The 19,815-nt window shown below is 39.6% G+C and overlaps 1 protein-coding gene across 2 annotated transcripts in view; it reads right to left on the bottom strand.

Moving 5' to 3' along the window:
- Positions 1 to 4,015: 4,015 nt before the first annotated feature.
- The window catches only part of LOC102929896 (plasmanylethanolamine desaturase), a 74,268-nt gene continuing 58,468 nt past the window's right edge, over positions 4,016 to 19,815 (bottom strand). For both annotated transcript variants that reach the window (XM_043526349.1, XM_043526348.1), the window contains exons 4-6: positions 16,295 to 16,439; positions 5,459 to 5,671; positions 4,016 to 4,164 (exon numbers count right to left, since the gene is read on the bottom strand). In XM_043526349.1, the coding sequence (XP_043382284.1) occupies positions 4,043 to 4,164; positions 5,459 to 5,671; positions 16,295 to 16,439 (480 nt within the window). In that variant the 3' untranslated portion in view covers positions 4,016 to 4,042. The remainder of the gene's footprint in view (positions 4,165 to 5,458; positions 5,672 to 16,294; positions 16,440 to 19,815) is intronic.

The raw sequence follows: 19,815 nt of genomic DNA, 5'->3' as shown, positions 1-19,815 counted from the left end.
CACAAAATATTTATTTTCTGGAGCTTGCATAGGAAATAACTGCATGTAGCATTTATGCTAGCTTTTGGCAAATGACCTTTTAATGGTGACTAGTAATGTGGGTTGGTTCAAAATGATGATGAATGATAATGAGAAATGCTTACTTCTTTTTAGAACCATTTGAAATATCAAATATCCTTAGTGCTAGAGAGTGCAATCCAGGGAAAGCTTTAAAACAGAGGCAAAAAATAACTTGTAGACATACAGAGTAACCATCTTAACCCTGAAAATCTGCAGTTTGCAAATTATTTCATTTGACTCTAGGTATATAAAAACAAAAATACAGCTCAATGTTTTGAAACACAAATACCTAAAATCAGAAACTTAATAGAGGACCTGATTTCCAAAGGTGCTGAACACCCATAAGCTCCCATTCTTGACTTCAAACCATTTTTACCTAGTTTTCAAAAGTTAGATTTATGTGCCTATTGCTATACACCGCATATGGAAATTCTGACCAAAGTTTTTGAGATACTTGCAAGATACTTTTGCTCTCTCTTTTTTCTTTTATCCAGATACCTACGTTTGTCCCAGAGCAATATTAACACCTTGCTACAGTTGTGTAAGGAATCAGGAGTTCACATAGACATTCATCCCCATATGAAGGAATCTGAAATCGACATCAATACTGTTCTCTCTTCAAACCTCAGTAGGGCAGTGTAGAGCTTAAATTCCCTACCCTAAATTTTACTGTCATTAGATCAGTTTGTAATTTTCCGAAGTTATGACAATAGCACATTAAATGAATTCCCATCTGTTGCTATCCTTTAAAGCTTTTCATGTTTTGATTTTTTTTTTTAAAAAAAATAAGAGAAATCAACTTACACAGTTTTTCAAAATGTTATGGTTAGTAAAAAAAAGACTAATTGGATTCAAAAGATGTTATTTGAATAACCAAAATTAGATCCACTTATTATAATATTGTATTTCACTTACTCCCACTGACTCAGACTGGATTCCAATTGGTTGTCGTTAGATCTAACCCCCTTTTACTACAATCGAATCTCTGATCAACACATTAATAACAAACAAAACCGTATTAGCAACACCAAGCCGTAAGAGGGAACCCTAAAGATAACTGTACCAACCCAGCCATCGGAGTTACACTACATCACACATTCACAATGGCAGAACAACATGCCTGTGGCCTGATCAGAAGCAGCTGAATAGCTTCAGCTCCCCTTTCTTGAACCCTCCGGATTTGGCCCTAATTATACAAAGAAACTAGTTTTTTTACAAAATGGTTTTGTTTTTTTTAATTTTAACTTCCCTCTTCCTCATAAATGTGAGTTATAGTTCCTCTTATACAATATTTTCAGTTTGCTGCGTGCACACACACAAACCACCAAAGAGTTTAAATTGTTGTATGTGAAATGTTTGTTAACATGGTAGGAAATAAAGGAAATAAAATCACCTTCAACAAACCACACTGTGTGTGTCATAAGGACCGTATTCTGGAAGGGCCCATCCTGGAATGTATCAACCTTCCGCTTTGTCTCCTACAGACTTTAACAGGAATCATGGGTGTTCTGCATCTCCCAGGAGTAGGCCCCAATAGTCATGTCAACCAATCACATATCAGTGTTCCTAAATCCTAGTAACCGGTTTCCTGGTTTTGCCAGAGTGGTTGTTCTGCCTCTTTGGGTGCAGATAAAAACCCAACACTCCAGCAGCAGTGCCAGAACCTCTCCTGCCCTGCCTCTTCCCCTCAAAGCCCCGCCTCTTCCCCGAGGCCCCATTCCATCTACTCCTCGTCCCCCCCTATCCTGTCGCTCACTGCTGTTCCCCTCCCACCTCCACACCCAGGTCATGAGGCACTCACCTGTGGAGCCGGGGCTGGGAGCGGCCCTGGCTGAGTAGTGCTGGCGCAGGTGATGACCTGGCACATCCCCCCCCGCAGTAACCAGACTTTGAGTGTCCAATCAGTAGATCTGACCAGACACTGTCAGGTCCCCTGTTCGACCAGATTTTCCAGTAAAATACCGAGCACCTGGCCACCCTACTTTCTATATGGGATTGTTAGTCAATTAACACTTTTAACTGCATGTACTTAGACTGAGCCTGTCAACTTGTTTATAGTGGGTAAAATTTTCCAAGGTGCCAAAGTGACATAAGTGCCTAAGTCTCACTGATTATAAATGGGACCTTAATTGCTTTTGACAATTGTAGCAAGTATTCAGAACAAGTTCACAATTTATATGGGATCATTTTACTGGGAAAAAAATCTTGCAGGACAACAGGAATAAGCAACAGACATTTTTGTTTCGTCTGAGACTTGGCTGCGGTCATGATCATGGATGGCTGGTGCCTAAAGCGAACAGCTGAATTATTACCACAAACCTGTATTGCTGAGGATTAGCGTTTAAGGAGAGGCAAAGTTCTTCACTGTTCAGCACTGTTAACCTAGCACCATACCATTTTGCAGATGAACACTATTCAGGGCTCTGCACATGAAAAAATCCCCTACTCTCTCCTCCTAATGATTTAACACATGCAAGAGTGCCCCTTTCCAACCAGTAGATCTCTGAAAATCTGCGGATAGCCGCTTTATATTGGTGGTGTCTGCAGACAATAGTTGTGGATCGGACATCAGATGCAAAGGGGCCCAACAATCAGCTTAGCTAGATTGACACACTAACATTTTGGCTCTTTCTGAATATAAATTCTGCCCCATTCCCAAGATATTTTCAAAAAAAAACATTTTGGGGGGGTTGGGACAGCAGGTGAAAGATAGATTCCAAGTTTAAGAACCAGAGACTGATTTTTATCTCATTTGTCTCATCAGGGTTCAGTCAGATACAATTCCATAGAAATCAATGGCATTATACCGACATATAAAAGTGTGAAACCAGAATCAGGTCAAAGACTCATGGTAAATCTGCTTCCTAGCATTAAAAAAACAACAACCCTACAATATGCCCCACTCGAGCAATTTGGTAAGGGGTTTTCTTTTGATAAGTATATTACAGATGGCTCTAAGATGCACATATTTCTCTCATTGAAATATGCCTTTCAAAAATCAAGACATTAATTTTAGTTAAATTAAGATTTCATTCATTCTAAAGAATTTAAAACCACAGTTACGGACCCCATTATTTGTATGTTGTTTGTCTACTCAAATCATAAGATCGTTGAGGTAGGCACTATGTCCTTGCGCTGAGCCTACAAAATGGAAACCACTAATTTGGAGTGGAGCCTCTGAAATATAAACATTTAACAACAACAAACAACAGTGGTTAAGACTTCCTAGTATTAAACAGTGTAAAAAGCATAATTTTCCAACCTGAGCTTCATTTCTTTTGGCGCAATTTTGTACCTACAGTAGATTGCCTCCACATTTTATACCTGCAGGAAAATAAATGAATGAACGGATTAAAGGGAAAAATTGAGTGAACAAATCATTGTGGGTTGCAAAACTCTGGCAAATGGAATCTCAGTTTAAAAATCATGACCAAAACACAGAAGTTTAAAATTCGGCTGTTTAAAAATAAAGATCTAGTCAAATTACTTTTTAGCCCTATACTGAAGCATTGCATCATGCAAATTAAACAATACAAACTCTTCAGCATACAATGGCACAAAACCAATTTATGTATCTTACTTACACTGAAGCCAAAAGGTACTTCATGTTAATTAACATATCTTTTTTTTCTGGGTGCATTTATGAAGTCAGATGCATTGTGAGTATCCACCCAAGTACAGTAACAGGATACAGAAGTCCTAATAAATACAACATCAGGCATAATAGTCTCTTAAAACCAATCAAGATTAGCAATTACATTCAATTATTGTATGTTCCAAATACCATTGTATTTCAACTCCTCAGGATATCCAAGCTGGCAAATCATCAAATTTTTCTGTGACATTGCAAGCAATGCTCTGCAGAATTTCAAAGTTTTCATAAACTCATTGTGCCAGAGGTTAAAATCCATGGTGCTAAAGAGATGCTTGTTTTCTGTAGATGACATAGTAGTTCTTTTTTTTTTTTTCCTTTAAGAGTGCTTTATTGCATCTTCCATGCCCACTGTAAATCATCAGTTCGAGGTTTCTGACCTGTTAATGCTTCTATGATATTTTCCATTTTCCTCCAAAATCTCATTCTGTCCAAGGGGTAATTTAGCCAGCCTGGAAGGGAAAAAGTGTTGGGAGTTAAAAATATTTTTTCAATCATGTCTCTTTTTTGTCTTTCCCCTTGCTAAAATATTATAACTTGCTAGTTACTGCTCTTCTTAAGCATAACCTAAGGCCATTGCCAACCCATACATTAATGATAATGTTTAAAGTACATGTCAAAGGACTGTTGCAAAGCACCGTTAACACCCTCTGCCCCCATTCTCTTTCTTCCGCCGCCGCCATGCATTCTTACATTTCTAGAGTATCACATCCTTGAGAAGACAAGCTTTTACTAGCCTGGGAATCGTTCTCCTGAGCTTCATTCACTATCTTTTATGCACCACTAGATCACTGTACTTTCAGATCCATGCATTCTGTTCAGTGCCCCAATCTCAATACTCCTTCTGTGGGCATTATAAATGCTTTCCACTTAAATTACCCTATGAGCTGTAGCTCACAAAAGCTTATGCTCAAATAAATTGGTTGGTCTCTAAGGTGCCACAAGTACTCCTTTTCTTTTTGCGAATACAGACTAACACGGCTGTTACTCTGAAACCTATTTGAGATCTATTTTTAAAGTATGGACTATCAAAACAAATTTTCAAAGGCATCATCAATAATGGAGTAAATTAAAAAAAAAAACTTAGTAGATGATTATGGATTCATTTGAAACAGTACCAAAGAATCATCAACACAGAGTTGGTACAAACTAACTTCACTAAATCATAAGTAGCTTCTATCCTTGAAGCCATGAGCAATTTAAAAACATATTTCCTTTTATAGAATTTCTAGTCGATTTAAAATTACAGCTAACAATTTACAGAGAAGGAGTTTTAATATAAGCACAGGTATGTTAAATAAAAATTTTTTTGACATTACTGCAATATTTGTTTGCCAATTATGTGTGTTACATTCAGTTATACAAATATGTTACTATCTGTGATACACACATCATACAATATATGAAGGGTTGAATGCTACTACATAAAACTGTTCCTGTAATACGACAGTACTGTATAACATTGAAACATCTCTCTCCTCTATGAGTAGAGTTTCTAACAGTCTAACTTAGCATGAAAGATAAAGAATTCTCAGCACTGCACTCTAGAAAGCACCAGATTTATGTATTTAAAACTCCAGTTTTAAAGTGAACACATCTTATTAGGAAGCAGCACCAAATGAAAAATATCCAGTGTGCAATAATCCATTCCGATAGCAATACATTTTTTCAACTTTCCAAATTCTTCCTCCCTCCCCCCATGTCACAACATGAGACATGTCATGGTTCTCAGAGTTTTTATTTTACCTGCAGTGATGCAAAAATAGGTTTCGTGGGGAGCTACGTGATGGATTCTGTGGTGGTTCCTCGGTAAAATGATGTGCAGATCTTGCAAAACTGTGACCCATAGAGGCAGCCCAAAGTAGGAATGGGACCACTTATGAATCTGATTAGTCACTGTGACAAAAATAGCTAGTGCAAACATAAAGCACTCCCAAGCATATGTCTGATGTATATATTCTGTACAGGGAAACAACCATTTGATTAGTAAGCAGTTTGTAAGACTTTATGCAAACACATTCAATTTTAAAAGCAAATTGTGCAAGAGAAAGCTAAGATTATGTCGTTCAGTAATACAGAGATATAGTTATAGGCAAGAGAACAGTTCAGACTTCAATAGCTACCCTTATACAATAGCGTCAATGACTAAACAATGCTTATGACATAAACCATAAGCTGCTTTTTCCTGAATAGATCTAAGCCAGAGTTGGAGAACTCTTACAGAGACAGCCAACCTACGCTATTTTCATTTTGGGGGTCCTAAGACATTAATGAAAAGCAGACATAACCCACAGACATAATAGCAGTCACAGCAACTACAGATGAGTCCATGCTAAACATCGCGTATTAACTTACACTGCGCAAAGTAAAAAGTGTGGTTTGGGGTTTTTTTAGAAAAAAAAGCTCAACAGTCAAAACAGCTGGGAGTAAAAAAAGTTGAACTCTGGCATGGAAATAGGTCTCACTGAGAAGTGCCAAGTGCTGCAGTGGAAAACTATTTCAATCTGATTTACTTACAATTCACCAAAACTCTCACTGCACATGTAGTTGATTTTACATGGAGTTTGTGCTAAGCTCCTAAAAATCCAGCAGCGAGTGCTGCATTAGGTCCCACTGCACTGAAACCAGTGCACCTCCCCCCCTCCCTTTTTGGCAAAGTGATGGGGGTGCTAAGCATGTAAGAACTGTGCATTGCAGGACTATGCTGCTGTGTGGATCCTCCTTTTCCCACCACTTCCACAGGGGATGGCATAAGTTCCCCATATAAACGACTTCAGCCATTCCTCTTCATAAAGCAGCCTCTGTGAAATGGCTCAGCAGCTGCTGAATAGCAAATGGGTATTTTGCCTCCCTTATGCACTGGATAATAAGGTGATACCACCTAGCTCTTATCTAATACTTCGGGCTGGATATTAGCCAAAGTGCACAGGTAAGGAAAATGTACTGTGTGTGCATAGCAAATTTAGTCAGACACTCAATTTCTTAGTCCCTTGAACTAACAGGAGCCATTTCCCAATGGTTTCGGTAAAAGGAATCCACATCCTGCCCCATCCCCCACTCCAAAGCCTACTTCATCAAAGGGAACATGCACAAGGGCAGGAGATAGGAAAGCCGAACTTCCGTTCCCACATCTGGCATTCTTTGCCCTTTACAAACTTTATTCATTCATTTGCTACCCTTTTATTATGCCTATTTCATATGGCACAGCTCAGCACAACAAGGCAACATTTACCATTCTGTGATACCCTACCCGTAACAATTTTTCTGTATATTTAGGACAGAAAGGAACTGTGGAATCCCTGACCCCACTGTGGAAACTGTTGACTCTAATCGGTGACTACTGTATGTGTGCCCGCAAATAGATAATGTGCGTGCATGCACATGCACATACACCCACAGCGCTCTGGCCATGTTGTGTAACAATAACTGAAGCACTGTTGCACCCGGTCTTAATAGAGGACTGCTACCTACTATCTTCTAGCAGCCAACTCGGGAGACAGTGAGATCCCCATTCTTTCTTTGTGTGTTTGTTTTTGGACACTGATGGGGGGAAAAGTCCCATGAAAGTGAAAGATTAGCGAGGAGCAAAAAGTGGGATAGCCAAGCTTTGTCAATTACATTAATGAGTCCACACAAATAATTTAATCTGTTTTCTGGAATATGTAACAACTTGTCGAGCATTTTTTTTTGGATCAGAGAGAGCGAAAAGGCTTCCTAGTCAGTGCAGCACAGGCAAGCAATGCTACAGATGACACTGAAATCTGTATTTCTCACCGAAGCGATCGTATTCACAAACCCTCAAGAGACACACACACACACACACAATTATAAAGACAATTATTTTAAGATATGACTATCAGAAAGGAATATTATGATTAAAAGTGATACTATTTCATTAGCCTCACATTTATTAGTTAAGACTTAAGTCTTTTGAAAAAAGGTTTGAACTCTTGTGTGAACAATCTCTCTCTGCCATTGCAATAATTTATCCGTTGTTCCCTCATACCACCACCAGATGGGGCTCAATTATAGCTGAATTAGTTTATCATTATATAATTTTATATTCTATACGCACACAATTTATATTAGACACATTATTACTTTTAAAATACATTATAGTTGCATACTCGCTCCTCTAACAAAAATACACATTTTAATTTCCAACATAACCAGTATTATACCCACAGGACTTTCAAAACTATTTGCGACATTGCATGCCCTGTTTAGATTAAGTTTGCGTGAATAAGAAGAGCAAGTATGTTCAAGAATTACAGTGCTAGTTTTGTAGCAGGCTTCTGCCTTGCTAGGATCTATAACATATGGAGTGTCTCACTGCCTGTTGTGAAATCACTACAAGTACTTTAAAGCGAGGTCTCAAGCCAGTGCCTTGTCTACTTCCGGGTTAAATGGTAGCAGCAGGATGAGATGAAATTTTATTAATTGTAGGTAGAAATCAATTACAATCAACCCAGAATTGTTTTTGCTTTATAAAAAGTAATTTTTACCTTAAAAAAAAAAGAAAAAGAAAAAACCTCGTCATACAGCTTCAAAATTCAGTAATGGAAATGTCCTATTTTTATCACCTACTTTCTGGCTTTCTGGAGGCTTTCCTTTTGATGTGCTGGTGGGTTTTTTTAAACTTCCCTCTTCGCAGTTGACACGAGCAATAATTCCCATAGAAAATAACTGAGCTTCCATTTTAGATACTCAAATGTTTCAGGGCTGACTTGGAGGGGGACAGAGCAAGAGCGAGGGCATTCGCCCACTTTCTCAGCCTAGGCAAGCCATGCTGGGCACTCTGGCCCACGTCAATCAGCAGCACTCTGTGCGTAGGATCAGCAGCAGCAGGGACCTCAAATATCTGTTTGATTAAGAGGTGGCACCATGGCAGCCAAAAACAAGTGATAAAAATCACAAAATGGTAGAAAACACTGTAAGTCCTACAGATGCTTTGCTAGAGTGGTGGGAGGGACACATTAAACATTAAGATGCATGCCCGTCAATCCATTCCCTTATTAATAGTTTAGAGCCATATTCAATATTTTAAAAGTGAATTTCTATGACTTCAGCTTTGCAGACTCCAGGGGGCTTATCAGGCCCAGCTCCTGCAGAGGCTAATCCTGATTCAGCAGCAAAGAGCAACACACCTCCCCTCATAGAGCCTCTCTGACTCAGGGGTTTGGCAGCACCCACTTGATTCACATGGGGCTTTCCACATCAGTATTTCCCGACAGATGTGGTCACAAGGGCATTTTCTCAAACAAGGATTGACCTAGCAATTGATCAGCCCTCAAGATACGCTGGCTTTTAAATAAAACCTGAACACAGAAAGAGGTCTCTCTTTATATAACAATAGCAACACATCATGGTGTGAGTCAGCCAAACACTGATAATGTGTATTTTATGCCAAGATTTTTATCAAAAAGGGGAGGGAGGGTGACTAAAGATGGGCTTCTAAATCCTTCTTTACCGCTGTAAACAAAACAGCCTGAACTTTTGTGAGCCCAGGTCATTTATGTAGGAGCATAACCCCACGCATCCATTTTTGAAAATCTTTGTCTGCATCTGCAAAACTTCCAAGCAGGGAATATAGGACTGTTTCCATGGCATTTTGATCATGGTGTCATTCCAACGTATTATTAGTATAAAAAAAGAACCTAAGCACCCTGCAACCACAAAGTTAAGATGAGACAGTCTCTTGGAGACCATGAGCTTTCAGGGCCCTTTTCTGACTGTGTGTCCTGATTTCCGTCTTTTGCCTAGCATTGCTACAGCTCTTTGGTATTTTAGATCTTCACTTCCACTCTGTGCTGTGGGTGCTTTTCTGGGCCAGAAAGGAGGTCAGCTACCTTCTCTAGCCAGCTCCTTGTACACATGCTGCCTCCATCCTTGTTCGGCATATTTGACTGCAGGGTCACAGCAGGGAGAAACATGGGCAGTGAGAGCAGAGTGGCCAGAGGCCACCAGGGAGAGGAGTCAGACAGTGAAGCCAGATATCTAGTGGGATTAGTACCATCAGTTCCCACCCGTTCTTAAGGCACATGATGTCTTTGGGTGATGGTCAGGAGAGGAGCAGAAAGGCTAGCAGATGTGAAGGGAAAACAAGGAAAAGAGGTAGAGAGGATGGAAGTCACGATTTCGGACAGAAAGGTGGTAGGGGAGGGAGACAGAAACGGAGATACCTCCTGCTGTCTGACTCCAAACATATTCCCAAGTAGCCAACCTGGCTACTAGTTCCACACAAGGGGAGAACAAAGGATAGAGAGGCCCATTCCAGGACTGTGAGAGTAAGCAGAGCATCACCACAGGACACGGGGTAGGTTTGTCATAGGTTCAAAACACTTGGGTGAGCTTGGTGTAAAAGCTTTAAGTGCTTATCCTACCAAGCCCAGTCTCCAAACCTTTTGAGCTTCTCAGCTTTTTCAATAAATCATTTTGCACATTCTTATGTGTGTTTTTGTCCAATTGAGCAGCTCATGTTTTTATTTCTCCTGCTAGTCCTAGAAGCAGGCCAAGAACTATTTTAAAAGGGAAAATTGGAGGGTTTTGGTTATTTGTTTTTAAACTAAACCACAGCAATACTAGTTTTAACTGTAGAATTGAAGAGTGCTCTATAAATTCCTACCCAGGCCAATCCATCTAGGGCATTTCAGTTTCTCACTGTCAGTGGAAATGAGCAGACAATACTTACAATGACCTTCCTCACTAACGTTTTACTACTTTATGTATTGGTATCACAATGGAATTTGGAGGGAGTAGGACAGGTTACCCTGTGGTAAGCACAGTAGCTTGGCAATGGCAGAACAGCAGCAATACAATAGTACATTTAGAAGTTTGTATGTGGGCATGTCCTAAAACAAACCCATGGAAATACTAGGTGTTTATGGTTTAGAAACAAAGCAATTTTTGAATTGTATAAATTCACCCTGTTGGCCAGTTGCAGTTCAGGCCCTGGTTAATGTAGCTCTGACTTGAAATCACTCTATACAGCTGTGAAAATACATTTTATACCAGAAGGAAAATACGTATTTAACTCAATTTAAGTTTCCTTTTCCTTTCTATGTCCCAGAGCCACATTATACCTACAGGAAAATAACACCTCTGCAGCATGCCTAAATTTATTCTGGATTACTCAGACTATGTCTAATTTGAGACCAGATCCAGTTTCCCCAGGTCCCTACTCCAAAAAATGTGAGCTCAACGTGCTCCTGGCTCTCCCAGCTGACAAAGTTACCTCCCCCACACAAAGTGAATCCCAACACTCCCTCTACATGGATCCTAGGAGCCAAATGTTGTGGCTCCACAAGTCCCCCTCATCCCAGATCCACAGACACTATCTTAATCTATTCTTGCATGGATTAAGCGTGGAAGCCAGATCCAGGACTTTCTGTATGCTCTGAAGGCACAAAGGGACTTGAGTTCTGGTGGATCTGGCCAGCTAAGCATTTCTAGTTCCCAGCCTGCTGTATGGGGGTCATGGCTAGGAAGAAGAGGAGTAGCTGAAGTACCTCTACATGCCAGCTGTTCCGTGAGGCTGGAATGTGGCTGTGCGCAGCTAGGCACAAGTTAAACCAGTCACGTGGCAGTTTTAATTACCTCCTAAATCCAGGGAGTTCGAAAAGTGGCATAAAGACACCTTTGCATCTATATCCTGCCTCCCCTGGGTTCTGTGCAGAGTAGAGCTTGGTCCCAAAGAGTGAGAGAACATTCTGAGCCCATCAGACTCCCTTTACTAGACTGACCCTGCGTGTTCCCCTGTACTTACAGTGCCCAAAAGCCTGCCAGATGCTGTACAGAAATGTATTAAAACACCTGTTCCTTGCCCCAAAGAGCTAACGTTAAATACTGACAAGACAGGGACGGACAACGAGGGGGGGGAGGAGGAGAGAAGGGGAGGGTTCAGGTGGAAGAGGAGAGGCAGGGAAGAACCATAGTTATAGGATCACAAGGCAACTTCATTTTGGCACATGCACAGCTTGTCATATTCCGTGCGATATGTTTGTTGTTTTTTTTTAATTACCACACCTGTGGGTGATAAGGCAGAAGTGAGTTCACGTAAATGGGGGCAGGGGAAATTAAATGGTGGATTCAGAAAGCATGTTTCGTGCATAGGAAAGAGGTGCAGCTGTGAGAAGGAAACAGAAGGGGCAGGGGGCAAGAAAATGCGATGGGTCAGGGAGGCAGGGCAGAGTGGCGGACAACTTTGGAAAAGTGAGAGCGAACAACAGAGTAACTACGGAAAAAGGGGATAAAAAGGTAAATTTAGGAAGTCACAATAAATAAAGTATTTAAGAGCCAAGTACTGAAATATGACATTTGTGCTGAACCCAAATGTCATAAAAATTTAACATTTTAGTTTGAACAGATGCTTAATTGTAGGCACTTAATGAACCATCATAAACCAAAAAAGATTCCTGATATGGTTGTAAGCCAGGTACTATACTGCATAATGGCAGGGATAAATCAAGGAATCTCAGCCTGATGGTTTGGTAGTCACAATGAACAGTGTGTAGCAGATATAAAAACAATGTGCTAAATTCCAAACCAATTAACTCTAAGTGCTTGATTTAAAAAAAATAGATTCTATTTAAAAATTAAAGAGACAAAAATTATCCCTGTAAATGATGGGTAAGGACAAAAAGTTGAGTAGCCTTCATTGAGGATCATGGAGTTAAAAATTGGGCTTCATGTTAAGCCTTACAGAATCCAATGATAATACTGAAGTAACACAGAGGGTCATAAAACCATAGATCCTTAGTGGGGATTTTTAATATTCTAATGGTGAGGAAGTTCTAGTCTCATTTACTTCCTCAATCACACGGCAAAACATAAAAAGGAGGTGAGATCTGGGGTTGTTATAAGTCCAGTAGGCTCAGCATCCATAACATACTGCACACACGGCTCTTTTCATTTGCACTAAAAACGGAAAGGAGAGTGATTTATTTTGGTTACCAAAAAATGCCCCAAGACTTGACAGGTTCTTCCCAAAGTTTCCACGGCTTCTCTAACATTTCCTTAAGCTAAAGAGCTAAGCCTGAACTGCCAAGTTCTGATCTAGAACTGCACTTCCCCAGAGTTTGAGGGGGTTTGGATCTGATGTTTTAGTTCAAGTTCATCTCTATTAAATATCCCTTGTGGAATGTGAGGTTAAATGTCTCTTCTTTATTTGCACTCATTTCACACTGTCCCTTTTTCAGCCTTTGGACTGGTTTATCAACAAATTAACATGAGATGTTCGGAAGATTTTTAATGACTGGTATATGTTCCTAACATTGTTGCCTGCAGCCTCATGACAGACAAACTGCATAAATGTGAATCCAAGATTTTCAGCAGTTAACTCTTCCACTTGGAGCAGCAGCTGCTCAGATACCATCAGCTAGCTAAAACATGGCAAAAGAAGGACATTGTCAAAAATCTTCCAAAGTGGCCAACAAGAATACCCATGACTGCTATGTAAAGGACACTTGGGGGGAAAATGAAGATTGCATGCCATGACTAGATTCTCTTATTAAGGCCAGGGTTAGTTACGGGTACTCCACACCTTGCAAGAGTGCTCAACACTTTGCAGGAGCAAGCCATAGACCAAATTACCTACATCTGGTTTGCATATGTACATTCTAAAATACAGTGCTGATGAACAGAGAGGTGAATTGATTATTCAGTTAGTGTCTGTCTCCCTGACCCCAGATTACAGAAGTTAATGTTGCTGTGGCAGGAATATAAGCACACTGTGGATAGCTCTGCAAATTATTTGAAGGAAAATTAATAGGAAATCTACACACTACGTTTATTATTTGTTAAATGCAATATGCTTGGCGCTGTACTAGATAGACAAAATCCAGAAAGCCCTGCCACAAAAAGCTTTGAATTTAAGCATTATATAGGACATAATTCTCAAGGTACTATCATTCCTCTCACTTGAAAAGTTATCCACCTGTGTATTTTATGAAGTCTTTTATTCCATTTTTTTTAAAGGATTCAGCTACGGCACCACATTTTGTCAAAGTGCTCTTGATCTGCATGTTTCTTCCCCCTCTTAAATGAGTTGTTAGTGGGAACTGAAGGGTCTGTTAAACCTAGAATACATTAACAAAATATATATAAAGCTAACTTGTGATATGCACTTTAAGAAACGGTTACACTGCATGTTTCCCAGCTTCTAGCTTCTTGATGCTCTCTGCCATGCTGTAGGTGGCATCCAATCAGAGAGACCGCCACTGAGGGCCAGGGAGAAGGGCTGCAGTTTTTTTATTTTATATTCCAGCTAAGTACAGGGAATATAAGACAGTAAGGTGTGTATAGCACGAATAATGAGTTGTGCTAATTCACAGAAATTCATTTTTTGCCATCACACACTGCTCCTTTTTCTATAGACCAACACTTTGAAAGTTCATTTTTATATGTCATTTACTTCCCTAGGGTGTAATGCTTCCTAAAAATACGGCCATTTCTTAGGCTTTGATAGAAAATTATTTATGTTAAAGTGGATTCATTATTCTGGACACACTGGAAGTGGAAGGTTTTATTTTATTTTTTAAATTAAGGTGATTTCAAAGAGACACATACAGCAAAGACCAATATTGTCAGCAGAGGCTGAACCTTACACATGGGTCTTCTAAGCACAGAAGGGATATCAGGAGGTTTATTAAATGGGGGAATGCTAGTCTCAGTTGCACAGGTCACTTGATTAAAAAGCACAAAGGAAAAACTGATTAAGACAACGAGGTTGCTGTAAGCAGTTACCCCACTGAACCCCAAAGAAAACAAAAACAGATCTTTGTGGTGTAAAAAAAGAGTAGCAATTATAGCTGCATAGCAAATATGAATGTGGGGGGAAGCCTGACAACTGGCATCAAGAGGTTAACTCTTCCATTCTTTTTAATCAGTAACTAGTTCTGTCATCTTTTGGTTCAGTGCAAAACCTCCCCAGAGAAGCACCTACATTCTTTGAATGTCCATAAGGCAATTACGTTTTACATTTTAAAACTGAAGGGTTTTACAGGATGAGCCAATTTATATGTTTCCATAATAAGAAAAGACTCAGGGCTACTGAAGGATCTATTACAAAATGGCTTAGGTAGTGCATTATTGAATCATACAAAGCCAAGAAGCTTCCAGGTCCCAAAGTCTTTAACAATCATTTTGTGGGAACCACTTGGGCAGAATACAGAACAGCTTCATTTTTGGAAACCTGTAAAGAAGCCATTTGCTATTTGGAGTTCCTTCAGCATGTGCAGTACAAAGCACTATAAACCTGAGGGTCAGGCTTGAACCCAGGCAGCGTTTGGTAGAAGGGTGCTGCAATAGCAGTGGGTTGTTAGGTTTCTTAGTTCCTGAGCCTTTTTATTGTCTTAATAATGCCAGTCAAGTCCCAATAATAAAAACAGTTGGGTGAATATAGCTGTGAGCAAAAATGGGTGATAGCTTTCAAACTGGAAAATTGTAACAGCTGTATCTACCAATTAAAGCTGTTCCATGAACAAATCTGATGATTAACTGGATATGTAATTAAGCCTTTATTATTAGTCTAATTGGATGGTTAGGGGAATTATTAAGGCTGTTAAAAGAAAAGGAGTACTTGTGGCAAAAGATTCTCTGCAGCAAGCTGGCTGTGCAGTACAGGCAATATGAAATTCAGCTCATTATTAGCAGGGCCAGGTGAACATGTGAGTGGAAATTCGGGCTAGCCACACCCCAGCCTTTCAGACCTAAACCAAATAACCCTGAACACAGAGTTCAGTTCAGCAGAGAATGCTGTGATATTCCACTGCAACTTGTATCAACTGGCCAAGCAAAGACTCACCACCGGGTTGCAGACTAAAGGGAGGAGATTCTCAGACACTGGCCCAGGACAGCCACAGTCTTGGACACCAGGTCCTTGAAGCCTAGGTGGTAAGGAGCTCTTGCGACATAGAGATGTGGTTAGTTAAGAAGCAGTCTGCACTGCTGCAGTCCTTCTCCCTGAAGTGTGGAGAGGAGGAGAGAGCAGACTGATTCCCAGAAGAGTCTGGCACTCCAAGACTCAGTCCCTGGAGCACAAAACAAAGGAATGAGATTGGTTTCAGATTCTGCAAATTTACCAATCTGTGTGGCTGCCTGCAAAACCTGAACTTTCCCAGGCTCACTTAGCCCATGACCCTTGGATCAAGATTCTCCTTGCTCCATGCCTATACCTGCGACAGCAGTCAGTACATTTCAGCACAGACTCTGTGGAAGAGGAACAGCAAGATACAAGCTGAGCATTAACGACAAAACATACCTCCAGCCCACACTTTCAGCTGCCGCAGCTTGTGACCAAGGGACTGCACTTTGGAAAAAGACAATCCTCACCTTTAGACTCTCTCAGTGGTAAAAATCACAGGCCTGATTTCCCATTGCCCCATACCTTTTTTCATCATTTACACCTGTGCAGAGTGAGTGGAGAATTCCAACCTGCAAACATTAAAACTTTGCAGTGGCGTCAATGACAATACAAGTTGCAAGGCAGTAGAGAACCAGACCTCAGAAGTCCCTTGACAATGACCAGAGGTGCTCACCCCTCTTTGTCCACCAAGAAAAAAACAAAACAAAACACAAGCTTACCTGGTGTTTGAGAGAGGAATTTATAGAACATGAAGGCCAGTGGAATTATGGTTATCAAACAGTTATCTCCATTGGTCTCAATGAAGTCATGTCTGGTTATTGCTGTTTGATCAATATGATGCTCTCTAAATGGCCTGATAAATGCCTGTTGGTAGAAAAAACAAGATTTATTTTAATTATTTTTGCAATGGTCCTACAGACTCTCCCCCAAGTTTGTGTGTTCAGTGTGAACATACAATCCATTTTCCTACCAATATGAAAAATCTTGAATTTAACAAAGGTTACTAAAAGTATGATCTTATCAATTAAACGTAACTTGAGAGCATTAAAAAAAAAGTATAATTTATCAACAGAACGCAAAGTGTTCACAGTGAAGAGGCTTGATGGAGCCCAAGAACTGTGGTTGGCTGATGGTGCAGGAATGCGGACATTTTCCTAGTTTGCATACCCATCCAGAGCCAGCCACAACCTACCCAATACAGCAAAGGAACCTTTAGTGTTACCGCCAACACAGATACGTGACACAGATGCCATGCCAAACACAGCAAATAGCTTTATGTACTAATAGGCCGGGGTATAACAAATCTAGAGGACAAAATGGGCCACATTTTAAAAGACCAGTTCTAATTTTTGTGTCCACAATTAATATCAGTGGAAAAAAATATTAATTACAGTTAAGTGGCTAAAAATACTGCTTAGGGATAACCAGCCACAAGTAATCAATGGTGTTACACTGGAATGGCATGTGTGTGTGTGGAACACGTATGAATTCCCTAAGGGGTTGATTGTGGGTCTGGTATTCTTCAGCATACATTAATATCTTGGATGACAACACAAATCAGAACACACAAATTTGCATATGACACAAAAACTACAAGTTACAGAAATCACAGAAGTTTGTGTTTTTGTTTGGATGTAAGTGCTAGCATTCCTGTATGAGAGCTAGGTATTGTTGTTATTATTATTGAACATCATCATCTTGGTGAGAATCTGCTACTGGAGCAATGCCATAACTTGTGACCATTTAACATCCCAATTTTCTGTGTGGGTATATTCTATTCAGACAAGACACTGGCACATCAGATGTCTGTGGAATGAAAACAAATATGGGATATCATTACCTCGGGAGACTGCGAGAACTTTATCTACACTGCTACTGTTACAGGTTTCGTATGTTCCTCTCCTATAACCACAGAACTGAAGCAACATTTAGAAAAATGGTTGCTTTGACAACTAGCTTTTTTACCAACTCGCATGGTTGTGGAGGTTTTGTAATTATATCAATTCACATGCTAGATTAGCTGCTAGCAGGTTCATTTGTTGTACTGCAGCAAGCTAAGAAAGTAAAATTGTGGGATTAAAGCAATCATTTAAAAAAAAAACATGGTAAAAATTCTTTTGGATCCCCACTTCTATACAGGAAATACTTACACAACAGCCTAAATGACAACAGGAGTTTTACAACACAGAACAGATAGTTCCCACTAGAAAGACTTTCAAATACTTACTTTTCTGTATAAATATCATGTCACAGGATTACTTCTCAAATTCTCACAATGAATGGAATAATTTACTTTAAAGAATAAGCAAATTCTAAGTAAGCCAAACTCCACAAACAAAACTAAGGTTTACTTAACAAAACTAAGGTTTACTTAACACAACTGCAAAGAACCTTAGAGACATTTCAATTACAACTTCTGCATTTGAATTTCCAGACCAAATGATTTAATATCAGACTTTTACACCTACAAGATTTTACATTCTATGGGTACATGGATATTGACTGATACTACGGAACAAGGAAGGAAGAAATTCATTAGAGAAAAGACAATATAAGAAAGAGAGAGAAACTCTGGTACAGAAACTAGATTATTAAAAAAATAAGTTAACCAACCTATAATTAGTACAATTCAAAGTTCAAGCAAAGTATATTTCCAACAAAAAGTTGACCAGCAACTACATTACCTAGGCCTTGTCTACACTGGCAGCATTATGTAAGGTACATATAGCTACACTTTATATAGGAAAGCAGGCTGTAGCCACACTGTGGTATGTAGCTACATGCAGCAGTGAAAAGCTCTGGCTGGGGAGAGGTAGCGGGAAAAAGCTCTGGCAGTTCCCCACTGCTGAAGCCTTTCTCTGTGACGGGAAAAGGCTCCAGAAGCAGGACGCTACATGCAAAATATAAGAGCGTAGACAGGAGTGGCACTGCTCGGGCATGTAGAGAGCCATATAGGGTACATACCCTAAGGTTCTGGCATGTCTTTGCTCTACTCACCTAGCAATGTGGATGGTGAAGCACTGCTTATTTATACCCATGCTTGGGGGGTCATGTAGAGTCTGTACTCTTCATGCCACCACAAGTGTAGGCATAGCCTCAGACAGATATAGAACATCAAAATATCTCATTGTATTGATGTTCATTAAAAAAAGCCATACTAATCTCTGCATACTAATTCTCCTTCTTGTCTATCAAGCACCTAGAACATGTTTGGGGCTGACTAGTGAACGAGTAATCACTCAATACAAATAATCATAAAAAGAAGGCTATCCCAAGTAAGGGAGAGTTAATTTGTGCTTGAGGTATAAACATATCTTGGATCAGTAAGTTGTAAGTTTCCTCTGATTGTTGCTAATCAGTCAATTTATTTTAATTGCTATATTTTTATAAAAACAACGAGGAGTCTGGTGACACCGTCAAGGCTAACAGATTTTATTTATTTTTATAAAAAACTCTTACAATCTTGTACACAAAATAAGTAATAGATTTGTGAATGACAGTCACTGTCACTAGGTTAATTATAACCGTATACTGAGTTCTCCCAAAGTAAATTGTTTCCAGTTACTAGTAGACTCTAAAAGAAAAACTGCAGGTGGACAAATGCACTGTATTACTTTTTGAGGCCCTGATCTAGCAACTGACAGCACACATGCACAGATGTGCGCCCAGACAGAACCCCATCCGTTGCAATGGGGCTCAGAGAAATCACAGTGGTGCATCTGCATGCGGTCAATTGCAAGATCAGGGTCTTAGCTGGTAGAAAAAAATTCTGGTTGGATGAAAGATAATTTTTACATTTTGATGACAAGTTTATTATCTCGTAGAAAAATGTATTTCTTAGATCAACTTTCAAGACACAAAAGTGAATCTGAAGACTGCTATGTATCTTTACAAGTTGGCACATGACTTCAGAAAAAAGAAAATGATCCCAAGAACCTTGAAAGAAGGAAACACCACTGGTTCGAAGATGACTTATGGAATATTTTGTAAAATTTCTCAGGAGAAAGGGAAGCAAAGCTGCTTTTTCCCCCATATGAAAAAGAATGAAAACCTGTCATTCATCAAAGTGGGCTGCTGAAAGAAACAAAGAAAGAAACCCTGCAACATTTAAAAGACTGCAAAAATTTCTGAATGTCATTAGAAACATCACCAAATTTATAGTACAGCACAAATAATACACTTATGTATGCATAATGATAGAAGCAAATGGAAGGGAATAGCACCATGTTAAGGTTCTTGC

The sequence above is a fragment of the Chelonia mydas genome, chromosome 12, assembly GCF_015237465.2.
Source record: "Chelonia mydas isolate rCheMyd1 chromosome 12, rCheMyd1.pri.v2, whole genome shotgun sequence".
NCBI classification, from domain to species: Eukaryota; Metazoa; Chordata; order Testudines; family Cheloniidae; genus Chelonia; species Chelonia mydas.
This window is presented reverse-complemented; position numbering and strand designations above follow the sequence as displayed.